The following is a 21,635-nucleotide window of genomic DNA, read 5'->3' as shown; positions in this document are numbered from 1 at the left end:
CCAAGAGCCTGTTAGGATGCTGGAGCTGAAGAGACTCCAGCACATATCAGAATAAATATACTGTATCTTATATGAAGTTGTGAATCATTTTTAAGAGTTGCTGACACCTTCTGGAAAGCTGTGCAAAACATTTAGACACAGCTCTATGGATACATTTTATATATATATATTCTAGATTTCTCTTCCCTGATTTATATTTTATTTTTAATTGTTGAGGTGTACTTGCATGGAAATCTGATGTTTGCTTCTTGGGGCTGTATCTGTTCTTTGCTCCTCACTAGAAACCTCTGTGATAACATAAGGGCACCACAGTTACCACTTTTGCTTAGTAACCAAATTGTGCATTGTATATGTGCCCAGTTCTCATCCATTAAAGTCAATGACAGAACTCCCGTTGGCTGCAATGTGGAGGTGGGATCAGGACCTAAGTGTGCCCAATTTCCATGAAAGTGAATAGGAATTAAGTGCATGTATTTAAAGTCACAATTTTGTCCAATGACTTCAGGTGAGAAATAAGCAAGTCAGATAATTGAGTTTTTAGGAAATAAGCTCAGTTAAATTATTGGTTAAATTATGCTCTGAATTTGCCCACATGCAACTTTATTGAAGAAAATGGATTTGGACCGGAAGGCAAAGTTTGGCTCACTGTTTTTAGGCAAATGGTCTAGTAATGGAAATTCAGTATTTCATATTCTGTTTGTGCATTGATTGTTTTTAAATGGTCTCTTTTTTCAGATATCAGTGGGTCTTTAAATGTGTCACATCAAAATCTCGGCACATTTAACTTTTTCCTTTGTTTTGGCACAAATTTTGCATATAATTTTACCAAATCAGATTAGTTGCTATATGAGGCAATAGGTGTGTTTTTGGATTCTGTTTAAAATAAAATATAATTTATACATATGATATTTGTATATGTAAAATAAAAATGAGTGAGGACTAGGTAAATGTACATAGAGTTGCTGTGGATTTATGCTAGTATGACTAAGTTCAGAGTCTGCCCTTACATGAAAAACATTTGTTTAAAAGCAACCTGTATCATCATCATCATCATCATCATCTTTATTATGAACAGTAGTAATAATATTTAAGTATGCAGTGCCATAAATGTGCATAGATGATCTCCTACACACTTATTAATGCTCCGTTTCATACCAAGGCTCCCTCCCCTATGGTTATCCTTCTACAAATAACCATGCTGCAGCCTTACCAAGTCTCCCCCATGTGGTAGAAGACTCCTGATTTTGGATTAGCTTTACAGCAGTTTTTAGCATATCTGTAGCTATATGGCCATGCCTCCTTGTGCTGTTTTCCATTCCGTGGTGGCTGCATTTCAGCGGTGGTGTATTATGTCATCTCTGTAGCCCCAGGGTGCCTCAGAGGAGTTGAAGGGATGCTTGTCATATGTTAATAAATTGAGATCCTGGCTGAAAAGTCCTGTAGAAGCGTGGAGCTATTATGTGTTTAGCACTGTGTTCCAATGAGACATTTAAATTCTCATAGCGTTTTAAATCTCACTCATTCCAATTGTCATGGTCTGACAGCCCTCGCTAATCACTCCCTTCACTTTGGCTTGTGAGTGCCTTGATGTAGGCCAGACCAAGGATTTTTTTCCCTCCATGAGCATAGTCAAAGTAGAAACACTGTGGTATGTTTTTTTTGTCTTTCAGTGGTGAAAGTGGTGCTGGTAAGACAGAAAGTACTAAGCTGATTCTCAAGTTCTTATCTGCCATGAGCCAACATTCGCTGGAACTGTCCTGTAAGGAAAAGACCTCCTGTGTGGAGCAAGCTATTCTTGAGAGCAGGTATTATGTTCATATCCTCATACGTGGTCCGTAGTGTTGCACGCAATACAGAGTGACAGAGGTAGAACAACCACTGAAGCTGAAGATATTTAAAACTAGACTGCTGCACAAAACACTGGAAAATAATCCTGCACTAGCATCCAGGGAGTGGCCAGATGACCTGCGAGGTCTTTTCGATCTCCAGTGTTTGTGGTTCTTTGGCTGTAAATTCTGTGTAGCAGACACCAATTCTTGGTGTATGTGGAGCTGCTGATTTACATTGCAGGTTTTTCCCAGTGATTTTTTTCTCTTTTATAATTTCATATGCACTATGGATTTTCCACTGTTTTCCCCCATACATTTTAAATTACAGCTCTAATTTTTGAAAATCAAAATAAAAGTCAGTGGAGCTCTAGGTCAGGTTTGAAATATATTGATAAGGCAGCATAGACTCATAGACTCTAGGACTGGAAGGGACCTCGAGAGGTCATCGAGTCCAGTCCCCTGCCCTCATGGCAGGACCAAATACTGTCTAGACCATCCCTGATAGACATTTATCTAACCTACTCTTAAATATCTCCAGAGATGGAGATTCCACAACTTCCCTAGGCAATCTATTCCAGTGTTTAACTACCCTGACAGTTAGGAACTTTTTCCTAATGTCCAACCTAAATCTCCCTTGCTGCAGTTTAAGCCCATTGCTTCTTGTTCTATCATTGGAGGCTAAGGTGAACAAGTTTTCTCCCTCCTCCTGATGACACCCTTTTAGATACCTGAAAACTGCTATCATGTCCCCTCTCAGTCTTCTCTTTTCCAAACTAAACAAACCCAATTCCTTCAGCCTTCCTTCATAGGTCATGTTCTCAAGACCTTTAATCATTCTTGTTGCTCTTCTCTGGACCCTCTCCAATTTCTCCACATCTTTCTTGAAATGCGGTGCCCAGAACTGGACACAATACTCCAGTTGGGGCCTAACCAGCGCAGAGTAAAGCGGAAGAATGACTTCTCGTGTCTTGTTTACAACACACCTGTTAATGCATCCCAGAATCACGTTTGCTTTTTTTGCAACAGTATCACACTGTTGACTCATATTAAGCTTGTGGTCCACTATGACCCCTAGATCTCTTTCTGCCATACTCCTTCCTAGACAGTCTCCTCCCATTCTGTATGTGTGAAACTGATTGTTCCTTCCTAAGGAACATGGACGAAGCCTGCCTTTCAGATGCTATAGCATTACTGATTATTTGTGTTATGTATTTGTAAATCACCCAAATGTGAGGCATTTTATAGAACAAACTAGACTGTCCCTGCTTTGAAGAACTTGCAATCTATTTTACACATGACACATGGGTGCATTTAGAAAACAATAAGCGTGAGTGGGGAGGGCCTGGGTCACAGTAACAGGATCACCAGTGGAATGGTTCTGTGCAATGCGTGAAGTGGTTTTGTACAAGTTGGGATTGTTTCTTAATTGTTTTTTTTTTTTCATTTTTGTTTGGGGCTGAGCTGAGGGGATGGGAGTGAGGAAGGCAGCAGGAGGTGCGAGGGAGGGAGAGGCAGATGGGGTGGGGAGATTTTATTATTTGGTGGATAGGAGAGAGATTTGAGGGGGAGCTAAAGGGAAACAGAAGGGGGTAGTAAGGATCAGCAGGGCAACTGCAGGTAGCTTGCTGAGGTAAGGGAAAATCAGGCGAGCTGATTTGATAGATCTATCTGTTGTTAATCAGGTACCTTCCACAAGCACTAAATTCACTCAACGTTTTAACAAGAAGTTGTGCACACAGCTAGATAATGAACAGATCTGCTGCTATCACTGTCATACATCTTCCCTGTCCCTCCCTCATCTCTGTTTTCATCCACTAAAGTAAGATTGTATAAGTTTTTAGGACAAGAATGGTCTCCCATACACACATATGGCACGCTGCACAATTGGGTCTTGGCTTGACCGGGGGCCTCTGTCTTTACTATAATGCAAACACTAAACAACACTTATAATATAGACCTGTTATAATAAAACCTATTTAGGTTATATACGCAAAGCTGTACAGTGGTTAATGTCTTTTTGTTATATAATATTATAGCTACTTTACTACCTGCAGGCATACAGCCTGTGGTATAACTGAGTTGTCTAGAGCAGCAGTTCTCAAACTGGGGTCAGGAACCCAAAGTGAGCCACGAGCCCATTTTAATGGGATCAGCAGGGCTGGCTTAACTTGCTGGGGCCCGGGGCCTAAGGGCGTCAGCCATGGGTGGTCAGACTCAGGTTACAGCCCCCTGCCTGGGGCAGAAGCCCTGGAGCTTTGGCTTTGGCCGCTGGATGGTGGGGCTCAGGTGGACTCAGTCCCCACTCCTGGGGTCGTGCAGTAATTTTTGTTGTCAGAAGGGGATGGTGGTGCAATGAAGTTTGAGACCCCCTGGAGTAGAGCTATGGTAATGAGTAAGGATGTAGGCCATGTCTGAGGATAATGTTAGAGCTGGGCTTTATGGGGATTATGCCTTTCCTTGAGCACTGGAGTGCAGTGCTCCTATCAGTGGCATTCCAGTCACAAGTTAATACTTTTGTCGTCCTCCCTTATTTTCACAGCCCAATTATGGAAGCTTTTGGCAACGCGAAGACTGTTTACAACAACAACTCCAGTCGCTTTGGGAAGTTTGTTCAGCTGAACATCTGTCAGAAGGGAAACATCCAGGGAGGAAGAATTGTAGATTGTATCCTCTCTTCTTGCTAAGTCCCTTTGTAGTTCAGGGTGATGTGCTCCCTGTACCTGTTCTGTGGAGAGTAGTGGGGGGAAATATTGGCCTTTGCCTGTCCCTCTGCCTACACCCAAAGATTCCAGGTTAAAAAAACTGTCCTGGGTGAACTTCAAGAGAAATCAGTAAGTCCAGATTCAGTGTGTGTGTCCATCTGTCCATGCCTTTATCTAGATATAAAATCACCAAACCTCTCTTATTTTTGGTATTATGGCTAATGAGTATGTTTCTTCAGAGTGAGCTAATGTCTTAGCTTCATGGGAAAAACTCTGATTACCAGCTCTTCACCAGCCAGGTGAAATTCATCCAAGGGCATAATGGGCAGGGAAAGGCCTGTACAGAGCAGAAGTGAGAGGTTCCATTGTGTGAGGCGGTATCCTCAGGTTGGCCGCACTGCTTTCTCTCTGCAGCTCTGGGCTATGCACCAGTTCCACATAGGACACTGCAGGTTGGGGAATTAGGGGTGTATCCTCAGGATTTGCAGTTACGTAGATGAAGTAGGCATAGGCCCTGTATAGGGGTGTTGGGTTGTGATTGCTATTCCTGCATTGTAGCAGGATTACTTTCTGTGGAACAGCTGCATCCCACTTGCATGTCTTGGAGGGGGGTGATTCTGTCCCCACACTCTCAACCGCCAAATCCTGCCTAGATCTTTGCACAAAAATTGTTTGTTCACAGTTCATGCAAGGTGGGTGAATTTCACCCTTAAAGCAGGCACCAAACTAACCAGCAAGCAGAAAGATAAGCAGAAAGGTAGGTGTCACTTCAAATCCTGATTTGGTCCAGAATATGACAATACTTCAGTATGCTCTGTTGAAAAAACTTTTGGGATTAGAAGTGGCTGAATGTGTTAGTTGTGGAAACTCTCCTTTTGCTGTGCGAACAGGTACATGACACAGACCACAATGTTCTTTTTAGTCTCTGAAGTCAAGCCACTAGGGAGTTGTAAACATATAGTTCTTTAACTTCACCATTTTATTCCTTGATGGATCACTTTCTTCCACACTAAAGATTTATTAGAAAAAGTAAGTCAACGTTTGCTGTCATCAGTATTTTTGTTTTATTCACAGACTTTCTCAAAAATTGCTGCTAAATAGGTTCCCTTTTAAAATAATCCCCTAAACAGAATTCTTATTTGCTTTGACAGAACCGTGTAGTAAGGCAGAACCCTGGGGAGAGAAATTATCACATATTCTATGCACTGCTGGCAGGGATAGAAGAGGAAGAGAAAGGTGAGTGACAAAGCTCAGCTCACACAACTGTTTGCAATGGCTCTTTGCCAGTACTATTTCAGTCATGAAACACCATCTTCCGGTGACAGTGCTGTGGTAAACCAATAACCAAACAAGAGAAATAGATTATTTATTTAATCTGAATTCACCGAGCATGTTTTGTGAGCTCATCTTGCTACAAGCAGTGCCTCTAGCATAGGAATGCCACCAGGCCTCCTGGGGTTTATTCCCAGCTGCCACAGACTCACTTTGTGACCTTGGGATAGTCACTCAGGCTGGATACTGCGATGTGAGCTTGTCCCTGACTATCTTGGCTGAGCACTAGGAAATTCCAAAGGGAAGAGAGGAGAAGGAATCATACTCTCACATCCTTTGTCATGAAGGTTAACCCCCAGCAAGAGAAATAGCATTTGTGTAAAAATGTCTAAGCTGTGTTAGCACCACCTTTTTGGCCAACTATACAGTTCATGGTGTTTCACAACTAGTTAAAATGAAAATTATCCGATGAATGTGATACATTTTCCATTGCTATAAACCAGAGGCTCTTAACGTTTCCAAACTACTGTACCCCTTTCAGGAGTCTGATTTGTCTTGCGTACCCCGAAGTTACACCTCACTTAAAACCTACTTATTTAAAAAAATCAGACATAAAAATACAAAAGTGTCACAGCACACTGTTAGTGAGAAATTGCTTACTTTCTCATTTTCCCCATATAATTATAAAATAAATCAATTGGAATATAAACATTGTCCTTACATTTCTGTGTTTAGTATATAGAAATTTATAAACAAGTCATTGTATGAAAGTTTAGTTTGCTGGTGCTTTTTATGTAGCTTTCTGTAAAACTAGGCAAATATCTAGATGAGTTGCTGTACCCCCTGGAAGACCTGTGTGTATACCCCTGGTTGAGAACCACTGCTATAAACCACTTGATTTTGTGTCCCTGCTCATGTATATCTCAAGTAAATGAAACATTAATTATTTTTTTAACTGCTAAGGTGGTGACTTGTGTTTTCTCTTTGCAGATGCATTTTACTTATCTGTACCAGAGCACTACCACTACCTGAATCAGTCCGGATGTATAGCGGATAAGACAATCAATGACAAAGACTCCTTCAAGGAAGTCATTGTGAGTTGTTCGACCAGTTCTTTATCATTCAAGGGTGATAAGTTTCACTTCTCTTTGCTTGCTAGTGGCTTCAATGAAAGCTATCATGATCTGCAGCTAACTGGGGTCCTAATCCTGCAGAAGGATCAGTCCATGGTCATGGCTAGGTGCAATCCCATTCACTTGAACAGCACTCCACATGGGCATAAGGTGCCTCATGGAGGATCAGAGTCTACTGTTGCTCAGAAGTGATTAATGTTTTGTCATACACTTTGCTATCACAGGGAGTGTTTCTTTCCTTGATTGCAGGATATGAAGTCACTCTCCCACCACTCCTTGGAAAGGAAAGCAATTAAATTGCAGAACAAAGAAGACAGCAGTGGAAGGCAATCAGACATTCACCCACCTTACCTTCCATCCACGACTTATGTAGAATTACCGTTACAGTAGTTTATAACAAAGGACATATGCATTCATACCTAGGTGCAAATTACTCAATGCATGATGGTGAGGATAGGATGCTATAGAGTAAATACGTTAATAATGCATGTCCGAAATAGGACACCACAGGATATATAACAAGGGATGTACACAGAGAGCGATAGAAGCATGAAGCATCTTGTTTCACAGTTGATTGAGAACCTGTACATTTTCTGATTCATTCCCACTTTTTTTGACAAAACCAAACAAGTGTTCTGTTGTTTACCTGACTAACCCCAAGCAGCCTTTAGAATACAGTGTAGCACTCCCATCCCATTCCAAAAGTGTTTGCGCCTTGTGTAATATTTTAGTATCTGGAATAAACTAGATGGCTTTTTTCTTCATAACTATTGGGTGTACACTGTGAGGACTGGCTGTGTGTATAAAAGAGAAGCATCACTTCCTTATCTGTCTGCTCTTTATGCTCCTGGGACAGTTTATACAAAATTTGTCAAATAAAAATACCGAGCAAGCAGGAAGCAGCCTTTCTTTTATGGGAACATTAACCTTCTTACTAAAAGAAAACAAGCCACCTTATTTTACATGACCAGTGTACATATTTCTGCTGCTTCTCTCATTTCAAGGATTCATACACTTTCTGCAGCATTTACTGAAATATGGAAATAGCAAATCCATGGTAGTATGTGGACTTCTGCATCTTTCCAATCTCTTCTAGCCATGTGCCTTTGGAGTAGAAGGGTGCGATAAAGATAATCTGGTATGTGGAGTAAGTGATCAAATACAATTATTAAATAGAATGGAAACATGGGTGAAATGGAGGCACTCACATTAATTGAGGATTGCTCTAGGTAGCCTTAACTTTCACACTCACATTAGCATCAGCGATTAGCTACAGTAATTAGCTGACTCTTACTATTACCAGAATTACCAATTTCTTTTCCTAGTACCACCACCATTTCAGTGTGGCATGTATTCTATGAGATTTGAAAACCAATAAAAATGGCCCTGTACAGTTTATTTAAAAGGTGTTTATGTATATTTGTTTTTACAACTGTAAAATTACCTAATTTCGTGACAGAAATATTTTTGTGGAAGTAGATGTTATACGCATTGCAGTCATATAGTTCAGGTTGAGTAGCATGACATTTAATTTGCGCTAATCGGCTTGAGGCAGGTAGAGCATGAAATTAACTTGACATGTAAATCTTGCATTCTGGAGTATTTTAGAAGCAGAAATTTGGGAACAGAATGGGGGCTTTTCCACACAGCTTTCCTTATAATGAGGGACAAGGACATTTTGCATCATGGGATCCTGTTCCTTCCCCGTTTCATGCACCCCCATCCCTTGTTTCCTTACAGTTCTTCCTAAGGTCTGAGAATGTGGCTTCAAAATTCCTAAGCCGTATTTCATTCTTCTCTTTCTGTCATATGCATTCTAATGATCTTTTCCAAGAGGCTATAGATGATTTCCCGTCTAGACGTTTTTCTTTCCTTTGTGTTCCAAAAGTTCTTCTCCAGTGGAGTGGGGATCTGCAGTGTGAGCACACACACATGCATTCCTAAGTATTCTTGTGACATCTGTTATTATTGTGCCATGAACTGAATCCTATTAATAAAATCTCTTCAGCTTGTACCTCCCTCTGTAGCTATAACTATGGCTGATAGGATTAGAGACAAGCACAAGAAATTTGTTAAAAATCATCAGGAATAAGTGGATTTACTGGGTGAAGTTCCATGGTCTGTGTTATGCTGATTTCAGATTAGATCAGGGTTTCTCAATCTGTGGCTCATGAACCTAAAGGCTCCAGTTCCACGGAGCTGGCTGAGTTCAGTTCCTCACTTCTGATGTTGTGACTTCTGGGGTCACAGTGCCACTGGGCTTTGGCTGAGCCGCCCCTCCATCATGATGGGCGGTGTGGGCAGCCAGACCAAATTTGAGTGAGTGGCACTGTGACCTCATTTGACAAGTCACAAAACCACTCACGAAAACTTGGCCCTGCAGCCCCTCATTAGGGAAACTGAGCCAAAACTGAGTGGTGCTGCTATCTGAATGTCACCACGTCTGGAGCCCAGCCAGCCCTGCAGAACCAGAACTGCAATAGCTGCTGTTATGGTATGCACAGTGTCATTATTTAGTACCAATTACGTTAATATGTATGTTCTATATCATGGGTAAGGAATACTTAGTAAGACAGGTGTTTTTTGCACTAAAGCTATTTACTGGGTTGTGACAGGCCATCAAGGTTTATGAATGGGTCCTGAGCCCAGAAAGATTTGAGAACCACTGGACTAGATGATCATTGTGACCATAAAATTATGAATCTACCTACAAAGTATTGGCGATCGTATATATTTATTGTGTATTGGAAGAGTGTACATTTTCTCAGGTCTACAGTACTAAAAGGTGTTGTATGTTCTGTGGGATTTTAGTAGTAGTTATAACAGCTCTTTCTGTGCAGACACAGTGGAATGGATTCCCAGAGCTTCTGCAGATATCCCTTTCCTCCTTATTTACTAAAAATGTTATTGCAAGTATGTGACTGGAGGTGTGGCAGGGGGAACAGGACGATCCCCTACCAATGCCTTGGAGGGATGATAGGTATGAGAGAGAGGAGAGAAGAGAACTTCTTCCTCAAACCCTAAGCTGGCTGACATGGGGTAGAGCTCCTTTGTGGGGAGGAAGTAATTCCGAGAGCAGTTGCAAAAACATCTCTCAGTGCTGCTTGCGTTTTGCAAAATGACACTATTGTCATTATCGATACACACTATGACCAAAGACCATCTTTTTGTAATAACATTTGCACAGAAATACAACACACTGAAATAGCCCTACTCAAATATGTCATGCTCTGTATATTCCGCGTCCCTGAATTAAGAGTATTTCATCAGTGCAAACCATGAATTACAGTGAATTTGCAATCTAGTTGAGATTGCAGCACTATAGAGAGACATTTGGAAAAAACAAGCCATTCCCAAAGAAAATAGTTGTCTGTTTTTCTTGCATTAATCAAATAATACATGTTTTACATTGATTTTTTGTTTGTTCATTTTGTTCCTGTTATACAGTGGAACCGTGGGCGTTCTTACTTTGTTCATCCGTAAATCTAGTAGTTTTCACAAAAAAATTGTGTCTCACCCCAGTTAGTAGCGTACAATAATGAGTTTTTCACTTAGACTTTATTAATTTCTCAAAATATGAAGCAGAACATTAGTGTTACAAGTAAAACTAAATTACAGTGCACTGACAACGTACATTGCATGATACACATTTGGTTGCTTCCAGGACTAATCTGCAAAATCTGGTAACACACAGGGGAGATTCCTCCCAGTTGCTAGTACAAATTAGTGAGGTTTTTTACTATGGTCCTGATCTTGTAAAGTACCCAAGCACAAGCATAACTTTAATAACATTCTGTTGCAGTGGAACAGCTCTTTAGAGGGTCAATGACACTCAGGGGGATGAGATTTTAAAGATGTCAGTGTGTTACTTTATGTGCTTAAAGTTGCACACATCATGTGTTAAAATGCTTGTGTAGATTGAGGGCTAAGACAAGAGATGCATTTGCTATTCCCATTCCACTGTCCCTATGTCGTTTCAAATGCTAAAGTCTGCAAAAGTCAGTTGTTGTGTTTTGTAATTTATCCTCCATAATCTGCTTGTTTCCGGTTCTCCAATAAAATCAGACACAAACTGAAAGAAATATTTTCTTCTAGACTGCAATGGAAGTGATGCAGTTCAGCAAGGAGGAGGTGCGAGAAGTTCTTAGGCTGCTAGCTGGAATTCTGCATCTAGGGAACATTGAGTTTATCACTGCTGGTGGGGCACAGGTGTCCTTCAAAACAGGTGAGATTGTTATGGGATGAGGAAATGTCCATGATTGCTTAATAGCAGTGTTGGAAACCAGGGCTGGCGCTTCCATTTAGGAGACCTAGGCGGTCGCCTAGGGCGCCAGGATTTGGGAGGGCGGCAGACTGCTCCGGTGGACCTCCCACAGGTGTGCCTGTGGACGGTCCACTGGTCCTGGGGCTCTGGTGGAGCATCCGCAGGCATGCCTGTGGCAGGTCCACCGGAGCCGCGGGGCCAGCGGACCGTCCGCAGGAATGCCTGCGGGAGGTCCACCGGAGCTGCGGGACCGGCGAGCCGGCCCTGCGCCTAGGGCGCCAAAAACCCTGGCGCCGCTCCTGTTGGAAACCATGCAGGACAAAAGTCTCTGGTTCCTTTTTAAGATCTGTGAATGATGGTTAAAATGCTATCGTTGTTGTTTTATGAAGATGAAATGAGTTACTCCTTGGCACTGAACTCTGCCTCCAGTTCAGGAAAGAACTCAAGCGTATGCTTAACTTCCTCATGTGCTTAAGTCCCCTGAAGCCAATGCTGTCCTGAATTTGGAATGCTTCATTCTTAGGTTGATGAGACTTAAGTGCATTCTGGATTCAAGACTTTAGTGCACTGTTCCTGACTTGGTTGCCTTGTCAGCAAGTTACACCTGAAGCTGTGTAACCATGGGACAGAAAGTTCAGGGATTGGGTTTGGGAACAGTGACATTATCCCTTACTTTTATACCAAATAATGGCAAAGTGCAAATTCAGATGCACAGTTTGGACAAACTCTTCTTCTATTCACCAGAAACATCTACATGATCCGGGGAGAAAGCAGAAGTACCTTCTAATGAATGAGGAAGTGGGTATTAGGTTTCTATATCCATAAAACCAAACATTAGTATTAGCAATAAGATTAGGTTTGGATTTTTATTATGTTAAGAACAAATTAAAGGCTTCCAACTGTGATCTGTAATGAATTGGGGGTGTTTTCAATAAGCTTCTTTCTTTTGTGCACGTTTATAACACTGTATCCTATTGTTTCAGGAGCACTGAAAAGGAATAAGTGACTTAGACAACCACTGTATCAATTTTATTGTAAATGCATTTTTAAGACAATATTTCAACCTTGTCTCTCTGAAGTTGAGCATCCAGACATTAATAACTGGGTTCGACTGACAGTGAAAATGAGTACAGGGATTTAACCTATATAGAGATGTATACTGGGATGCATTAGCAGCTGGATTTATGCATATATTTCAGGGGATATTAGACCTCTGTGACTGACAATTTCTTTATGATTATAGGTTCTCAGAGGAAGAATTAAAGGGACACTCTCACTCTGAAATTTAGTTAGTTTCAAATATGAGTTAAATGTTTTCCAGAATTTCAACTGTCCCTGAACTTCCTTGCTAATTTTTTTGGGTTTACCATGTCATTTTCCTATTTCTTAAAATGTGCTTTTTTCCTCCATTACTGGGTGAAACATCAACATGACTAAGAAGGGCTGACTGACCTGACCTGTACAGGGAAGAGAGTGAAAACTGAGTGAAACAACACAGAATGCTATTAAGTGCATAAAGTAAAGAAAATGGGAAGTAGACGGTGGTGCCAGTTCTGCTCTCCAATGGAGTGGATGAGAGTGGTGGCTGATGGGAGCCAGGTTTGGTTCCCTGATTAAAGGCTGCCTGGCTCCAGTGGAAGTTAGAGCAGGAATGGAGCTCAATCGTGCCCACTTAAGCTGTAGGTGAGGGATGTCTGGTGTAGAAGGCAGCTACATTACTTCTACCAGCACTTTGCATAAGGAGAGCAAAGTCCCTTTAGCAGACCAGAGAATCCAACTCAATATTTTTTTCTAGTCTCTGTCAGAAGCTGCTTGGGTTTTGCTTCTAATTACAGTAGGTTAAAAAAATGTTGAGAGAATTGTGCCTTCTGCATACACGTGTGTATTTATTTTTGGCTCCTTCTTTTGCTAGCTCTGGGCAGATCTGCAGAGTTACTTGGGTTGGACTCAACACAACTGACTGAAGCATTGACACAGAGATCAATGATACTCAGGGGAGAAGAAATCTTAACACCTCTCAGTGTACAACAGGTAAAGACATACCACTTCAGATATATTTTAACAAAACAATTGGGCCAGACTTTCATCTGATGTAAATCCAGCGCAGAGTTCCATTGAGGTCAATGACTACAATGAACCAACAGCTTGAAGCATGTATAAGGGCTTGTCTGCACAGGGGTACTCAGGAAAATTCCAAATTAACAAATTTAGAATTGAAGTAGTCTTCTTTCTGTGTCCATAAAGGGGTTTAATTGACTTTAAATAATCCACTTTTAATTCACACCTTTGGTTCATTTGGATTAATTTTCCTCAGAGTCCCTATGTAGACAAGCCCTAAGAAGCTGGCATCAGAATTTTAGTCAGATAACTTGTTGGGGAGGTTCAAGTAACCAATACATCACAGGATTTTCTAATATGGTTTTAAAACAAGTTGTTATGATTTGAGTCACATAATGCCAGAGATGTGCATAGCATTTTATAACATAGATAAAGACCAAATCCCTGCCTGTTTAGGGGTCCAATCCTGCATGGGATCCACTAGCCCTGTGCCTTTTGTAGAGTTCAGTTGACTTTAATGAGTCTCTGCACAAGTGCAGGAATCCAGGCTAGCAGATCCCAGTGCAGGATTAAGGCCTAAATTAAGACGAGAACAAGAGTAGATGACCTCATGGGATGGGGAAGAAGCGGTGGTCAAGACACAAAAACAATTTGGTTGTCCAGTCATTTGGGAAGCTAATGCATGCTGCTTCTGTGTTACATTTTTTTAAAAAAAATCTTAATCCATAAAATACAGAAATATAATGTATAAACGTCCTTGAAGAAGGAGTTGTGGGACTAGGCTGAGAGGAAGAAGAGAGTGAAATTGTAGCTCCCACGGTCATGAAGGGTCTTCCTGTCCTAGAGAGCAGCAGGAAAGAAAGCATGGCGGAGGCAGGGTGGAAAAGGGGTACAAAAGGGATGGGGGCATTCAGATTAGCAGTTTGGGCTGAACAAACAGGATTAGAGGAGCATAAAAGGAGGCAGCACCTGAGAGGTAATCATAAGAAATGTTATTGAGAGCCGTGAAGGTAAGACTACCTAAGTATTTATTTAGGGGCATGTTCTGCTGATATCCTGACTCACATTGGGTAGCAGCTTACTCTGCAGGTAGCTCCGTTGATTGCACTGAGGCTTCTCTTGTGGTACAGAGCTATTCAGTGTAGGATAAGAATCTGGCCCTTAGATTTTTAGAAATCTCTATGGATGTCCATCTAGTAATTACAAGAACATGAGAGCTGCCATGCTGATCTAGATCAATGGTCTATCCAGAGCAGCCAGTACCAAAGTTCAGGGCCATGTACAGAGCAGAGCAGTTGGAGTGATCCACCCAGTTTTCCTCTTCGTTTTTTGGCAGTCAGAGATTTAGACTCACCTTGTGCATGGGGTTGCATCCCTGACCATCTTGGCTAATAGCCATTGATGGACTTATCCTCCATGAACTTACCTAGTTCTTTTCTTGAGTACAGTTATACTTTTGACCTTCACAACATCCCACGGCAATGAGTTCCACAATTCATTATGCATTGGGTGAAAAAGTACGTCTTCTTGTTATTCAGCTTGCTGCCTATTAATTGCATTGCATAACTGCTGGTTTTTGAATTGTGGGAAATGGTAAATAGCACTGTTCACTTTCTCCAGACCAGTCTATATAGACCTCTGTAGGTGGAGCAGGAAGGGCTTCCTTTGGTTAAAGGGAGGAGGGATAGCTCAGTGGCTTGAGCATTGGCCTGCTAAAAACAGGGTTGTAAGTTCAATCCTTGAGGGAGCCACTTAGAGATCTGGGGCAAAATCAGTACTTGGTCCTGCTAGTGAAGGCAGGAGGCTGGACTTGATGACCTTTCAGTTCTATGAGATAGGTATATCTCTATTTATTTAAAGTTGCTCGCCACTTCTCACTGTAGGATCCTATTTTTAGTTGCCTATAACTTTGTAAGACTAGAACCATTTGGGTTAAAATTTCCCAAGCCAGATAGATGCCTACCTCAGGCTCAGTTTTGGAAAGTTTCAGCAAAATATGGTTCAGCCGCTTCTGAGAATGAGATTAGGGAAAAGCATACTGTACATTCAGATTATATATGTTTATGTACAAAGGAGCTGAATTTAGGTAGCACAGACACCCTTATTGTGGTATTTCCTAATTTTTGAGTGTTTGACTTTGAAACCTTAACTTCTTTTTAAATGCAGTATAAATACTGAGTTACAATAACTCACAATGGAGCTTTCAATCATTAGTGCTTTAATTGTAACCAATGTAATGTATACAGACCTGATAGAAATATAAAACTACTTTTTCATTGCACTGGGCAAAGGACACTGGCAAAATGTGATAATTAAATTACTATGCTGTGTATTACCTCTCCAATGCAGGCAGTAGATAGCAGAGATTCTGTGGCTATGGCGCTTTACTCCCAGTGTTTTGCATGGGTTATTAAAAAAATCAACAGCAGAATCAGAGGCAAAGAAGATTTCAAGTCCATCGGAATTCTTGATATATTTGGATTTGAAAACTTCGAGGTATGTTCCAAAAAAATTGCTGGGAATTTATTCTTTAATTTTTATGTATGCCATTGTTCCACAATTCCATTTAACTTCTCTAGAACTGGATTATCAAATGCTTTAGGACTTGAAACAAATCAGTTTATCATTTACAAAACAAATGGAGTTGGAAGTTTTTACCTTTGAATGTCTGTGGTTTTTCAGGTTAATCATTTTGAGCAGTTCAATATTAACTATGCAAATGAAAAGCTTCAGGAATATTTCAACAAGCACATTTTTTCCTTGGAGCAACTGGAATATAGCAGGTAAGAATTACAGCTGGAGTTTGGAAGGTGCCTAGGGGAGAGAAATAACCAAAGCCTTAACATTCAATGGGATTTGAGTGCCTAACTTCCATAAGCACATTTTAAAAATCCTGGCCTATAGCTGCATATCATTATTTTTTTTTAATTGATTTTACCCTAACTTGCATGATAGGCATAGCAAACCGCCTCTCCTCCTAACACGTTTGTAATTATGAATAAAATGTCCTCTCTTTTCTTACAATAGAGAAGGACTAGTTTGGAAAGATATTGACTGGACAGACAATGGAGAGTGCCTGGACCTGATTGAAAAGGTAATACGTTATTTGATATTGTGGTATGCTTGGACAGATTACTGTGTTCTCATCACTTATGTGAGCAGGAATTTTAAAGCAGCATGTGGTCAAAAGACGGCCTATATTTTATTTGTTTAAATGTTGATCTTTTAATACAGTGGTTTTCAAGCTTTAGTATATTGTGGATCACTTTCATAGGATCAGTATACTTTAATGGACATATACCCCTCCCAATCCTGATGAGATCATTAAAGAGATAGCTTGGAGAGAGATTCACATTACTGTGATGCTTCGGGACTTCAACCATGATCAGGATTCGGTTGCACTAGGCACTGTAGAAATGTAGATAAAGAGAGTCCCTGCCTGAACTCTTTACAACCTAAATAGACAAGACATAAAAATGGCTGGAGGGAAGAGATGAAACATACAAGCAGAATGAACTGTAGGATGGTTGACAAAGATCAAATTAGTTCCACAATTTTTAAATTGCTTTGTTGGGTGGGGTTTTGTTGAGATGGGGGTTGTATATTCTATCTCTACTCTTAAATTCCTTTTCCTGAATGGTAAACTTAGCATTTCAATGTATCTAGTCTTCTCTTATTGCCCGTTTTCCCCCCACTGCCATAGTGGCTCCAGGTCACTTCTGCAATTTATTTCTGTCCTCCTGTGTTTTATTATTTGCCCCTCCCCTAGTTTTCTTCCATCCATAAAATTGATTATGGTTGAATGTACACCAAAGAAACACAAAACCTGTGAAACAGCTGCACAGAGTGTTGATATGTGTGAGTGCATGTTGTTTTTGTTGGGATGGAGGAGAGATGGAATGGATTTAAGTTCTCTCCTTGGAACCAGTAACTCAGAAGTTCCTGTCCCTGTTCAACAGTTACTCCGTTTGGGGCATAGGACAAGTTACTTAACCTCTGTGTCCCTTTCGATAGGACTATAATACCTGCCCGCTTCCCAGGGCTGTTATGAGAATTAATCAATACTGTAAAGCACTTATAAAAGATTAGATGTGGTGGTGGTTAGTAAAATTTGAATGTAGTTGGTTAAAAAAGATTCTGGAAACTCTAAAAGAGACGTCTATTGTTATGAAGTTATCAGTGACTGACTTGAAGAATGACACATGCTTCAACGCTGTGACAGAAGCAGCTCCGTGCACCATTTGGAAGTGTTCGTCAAACCTCAGGTTGAGAATTACTTGGGCAAATAACCACATTGCAGTTTCTAGCTATTCAGAATATAGCTCGAGCTGGACTACTGGCTCACCCAAAGCAAATTTTAAAGAAAAACAGGATAAATCCCCTTCACTTGAACAATGAATTTGGGCTAAAAAAGTGCTCACATTTTCAATAACTGCTTTTTCCTCCATTGTTTTGCTTTTACTTGCTTTACGTTCCCAGAGGAATCCTTTTCCTCTAACAACGTTACAGTTCCTGTGAGAGTTTTTATGATATATTGGTTCGCTTATGCCTCTCTTGACAGCATCTTCAAGACGATTTTCACTAGTGGAAGGATCAGTGTAAACACTCGATGGACTAATTCATCTTCATTCTCTTTATTTTTACTGATCTAGAAACTTGGCCTGCTAGCACTAATCAATGAAGAGAGTCATTTTCCTCAAGCGACTGATTGCACCTTGTTGGAGAAGTTACACTCCCAACACGCTGTATGTGATTCTCTAATTTATTTAGTGTGCCATTTGTAAGATCCTTTGTTTCTCCAGAGGTCTGTGATTCATATGCATGGATGCATAATCTTACAGTACATATTAGGCCCAATTCTATTCCCAGTGAAGTCAGTGGCCAAGTCATTTGCTTCAGTGGGAGAAAGAGGGAGCTTGTTAACTGAAAATACGCAATGTGGAGATAGATACTTCCATATGCATAGGTAGTGAAATAGGCCAGATTTTAATCTCAGCTACACCAATGTAAATCTGGAGTAACTCTATTCACTTCTCCAGAGTTACTCCAGATTTACATTGATATGACAAACTGGAATCTGGCCTGATGTCCATATTCAGATGATCATTACCTTTATTGTACAAGAGCCCCTTTAATATAGAGACAAGGTGGGTGAGATAATATCTTTTATTGGACCAACTTCTGCTGGCGAGAGAGACAAGCTTTCAAGCTACACAGAGTTCTTCTTCAGGTCTTGGAAAGGTGAACCTACAACACCCCCTTTAATACAGTCATATTTCTGTTTTCACAATTACCTAACCTGACAACAGCCAGTTCAGGCAAGCCCTTCTTGTCCACCGTGTCTTTAACTGATCACTTTGCCAGATGGCTTAGAGTTAGTCTAATGCCTTTTAACGTACTATAAATCTCCCGTTACTGTGTTTGAAGCAGCTCCAGACTAACAAATCCTATTACCAATATAGAAATGGTTGTTTGCTTTTGGAGCACTAATCTTTTAGGATGTTCACTGGAAGACAGTGGTTTGGACAAATTCAGATTGAAGACAACTTGGCTGTTTATCTAGATTCCAATTGTTTTCTCCACTAAAATGTTTTTATTTTTCCTTAAATTAGAACAATTCCTTTTATGTGAAACCAAGAGTCGCTGTTCACAACTTTGGAGTGAAACACTACGCTGGGGAGGTAATTTTCTTTTCTTCATTTGGTAAAATGCTTCCAAACAGTGTTTCAGAATCACAGCCACTCACAAATTAACTGAAGCATTCTGTTCTCTCAGTGCACTTTATGGTACTGCTTTTGTGAGAGGTACTTAACGACTGTGCTATTTTATCTGAGCCTGTTCTGCTTTTTACTAGGTCCACTATGACGTCAGGGGAATCTTAGAGAAAAACAGAGATACTTTCAGAGATGATCTCCTAAACTTGTTACGTGAAAGCAGGTATGTTGGTGCATTTGCATCTTGGGATTATACTGGGAGGTGCCACGTGCTCGGATTTCAGTGGGAGTTGAGAGTAGTACCTGCAACATAGGATTGGACCTTTACTGAGGAGAAGTGAGCAACAGACAAGTGGCTGAGGAGATTGGCACTTAATGAACTTCTCTTGTGTACAGTTCTAAATATAATACTACTTCTCTCTCATATTGGGCCAGATTCTGATATCCTCACCAGGTGGCAGAGTACCTTATTCCTAGTGATTGCAGTGCGTTTGTTAGAGTATGTCTACACTATGGGATTATTCTGATTTTACAGAAACCGGTTTTGTAAAACAGATTGTATAAAGTTGAGTGCACGCGGCCACACTAAGCACATTAATTTGGTGGTGGGCGACCACGTACCAAGGCTAGCGTCGATTTCCAGAGCGTTGCACTATGGGTAGCTATCTCATAGCTATCCCATAGTTCCTGCAGTCTCCCTCGCCCATTGGAATTCTGGGTTGAGATCACAATGCATGATGGAGCAAAAACAGTGTCGCAGGTGATTCTGGGTAAATGTCGTCACTCAATCCTTCCTCCGTGAAAGCAACGGCAGACAATCATTTTGCGCCCTTTTTTTCTGGATTGCCCTGGCAGACGCCATAGCATGGCAACTATGGAGCCTGTTTAGCCGTTTTTCACTGTCACCGTATGTGTACTGGATGCTGCTGACAGAGGCGGTACTGCAGCGCTACCCAGCAGCATTCATTTGCCTTTGCAAGGTAGCAGAGATGGTTACCAGCCCTATATCACCATCTGCAATTGGAAATTGTCGATGATGGTTACCAGTCATATTGTACCGTCTGCTGCTGTCATGGGTGCTCCTGGCTGGCCTCACTGAGGTCGGCTGGGGGCGCATGGACAAAAATGGGAATGACTTCCCAGGTCATTCCCGTCTTTATGTTTTGTCTAAAAATAGAATAAATCCTGCCTAGAATATGGGGCAAGTCTACTAGAGAACCAGAGAGCACAGCCGCTCTGGGTCAAAGCCCCAGATATCCCGCAGAAATGATGAGCTGCATGCCATTCTAGGGGGTGCCTCTGGAACAACCCCACCCGTTGCTTCCCTCCTCCCTCACCCCTCCTGGGCTACCGTGGCAGTTATCCCCCCATTTGTGTGATGAAGTAATAAAGAATGCAGGAATAAGAAACACTGACTTTTTAATGAGATAAAATGAGGAGGAGGCAGCCTCCAACTGCTACAATATTCCAGGCAGGACATCTCCATTACTCATTAAAGGATGAGGGGGAGAGGAGCACAGCCTCCTGCTGCTATGATAGTCCAGAATCTCCATTAGACATGAAAGCAGGGAGGAGAGGAGCTAAGCCTCCAACTGCTATGATGAGGACGGTTACCAGCCCTATTGCACCATCTGCCAGGACTGAATCTCCAGGACACAACGCTTAAAGAAGGGAATGACTAGGAGTCATTCCCATTTTTGCCCAGGCACCCCCGGCCAACCTCACCGAGACCAGCCAAGAGCATTCACAGGATGATGACGAGGACGGCTATCGGTCATTTTGTACTGTACCGTTTGCCACCAGGGAGGGGAGAGGATGCTGCTGTTTAGTGCTGCAGCACCCCATCTACCAACAGCATCCAGTAGACATATGATGACATTGAAAAGAGGCGAGAAATGATGTTTTTCCCTTTTCTTTGAGGAGGGGGAAGAAGGGGTAAATTGACAACATAGTCCCTGAACCCTGGTGACAATGTTTTCGACCCTTCAGGCATTGGGAGCTCAGCCAATAATGCAAATGCTTTTCGGAGACTGCAGGAACTGTGGGATAGCTCGAGTCCTCAGTCCTCCCTCCCTCCCTCCATGAGCATCCATTTTATTCTTTGGCTTTCCATTACACTTGTCACACAGCACTGTGTTGAGTCTCTGCTTTGGCATTTCATCTTCTGGAACGGAGCTCTGATAGAACAGATTTGTCTCCCCATACAGCGATCAGATCCAGTATCTTCCATACGGTTCATGCTGGAGCTCTTTTTGGATTTGGGACTGCATGGCCACCCATGCTGATCAGTGCTCCATGCTGGGCAAACAGGAAATGAAATTCAAAAGTTCACGGGGCTTTTCCTGTCTACCTGGCCAGTGCATCTGAGTTCAGATCGCTTTCCAGAGCGGTCACAATGGTGCACTGTGGGATACCGCCCGGAGGCCAATACCGTCGAATTGCGGCCACACTAACCCTAATCCGACATGGCAATACCAATTTCAGCGCTACTCCCCTCGTCGGGGAGGAGTACAGAAATCGGTTTTAAGAACCCTTTATATCGATATAAAGGGCTTCATTGCATGGACGGGTGCAGGGTTAAATCGATTTAACGCTGCTAAATTCGGTATAAACGCGTAGTGTAGACCAGGCCTTAGAGGAGTAAGGTACTACTCAGTGTGAGT

The 21,635-nt window shown here is 41.6% G+C and overlaps 1 protein-coding gene across 1 annotated transcript in view; it reads left to right on the top strand.

The window, feature by feature from the left end:
• MYO10 (myosin X) overlaps positions 1–21,635 on the top strand; it is a 254,009-nt gene that overhangs the window by 144,003 nt on the left and 88,371 nt on the right. The window contains exons 5-17 of the mRNA XM_050937621.1: positions 1,671–1,805; positions 4,369–4,493; positions 5,547–5,560; positions 5,683–5,767; positions 6,794–6,897; positions 11,032–11,161; positions 13,113–13,231; positions 15,608–15,754; positions 15,941–16,041; positions 16,286–16,352; positions 17,911–18,003; positions 18,871–18,939; positions 19,113–19,195. Of these exons, the coding sequence (XP_050793578.1) occupies positions 1,671–1,805; positions 4,369–4,493; positions 5,547–5,560; positions 5,683–5,767; positions 6,794–6,897; positions 11,032–11,161; positions 13,113–13,231; positions 15,608–15,754; positions 15,941–16,041; positions 16,286–16,352; positions 17,911–18,003; positions 18,871–18,939; positions 19,113–19,195 (1,272 nt within the window). The remainder of the gene's footprint in view (positions 1–1,670; positions 1,806–4,368; positions 4,494–5,546; positions 5,561–5,682; positions 5,768–6,793; positions 6,898–11,031; positions 11,162–13,112; positions 13,232–15,607; positions 15,755–15,940; positions 16,042–16,285; positions 16,353–17,910; positions 18,004–18,870; positions 18,940–19,112; positions 19,196–21,635) is intronic.

Source organism: Gopherus flavomarginatus, chromosome 2 (genome assembly GCF_025201925.1).
Source record: "Gopherus flavomarginatus isolate rGopFla2 chromosome 2, rGopFla2.mat.asm, whole genome shotgun sequence".
In the NCBI taxonomy this organism is placed as follows: Eukaryota; Metazoa; Chordata; order Testudines; family Testudinidae; genus Gopherus; species Gopherus flavomarginatus.
The sequence above is the reverse complement of the archived record's forward strand: the minus strand, read 5'-3'. Positions and strand labels throughout refer to the sequence as shown.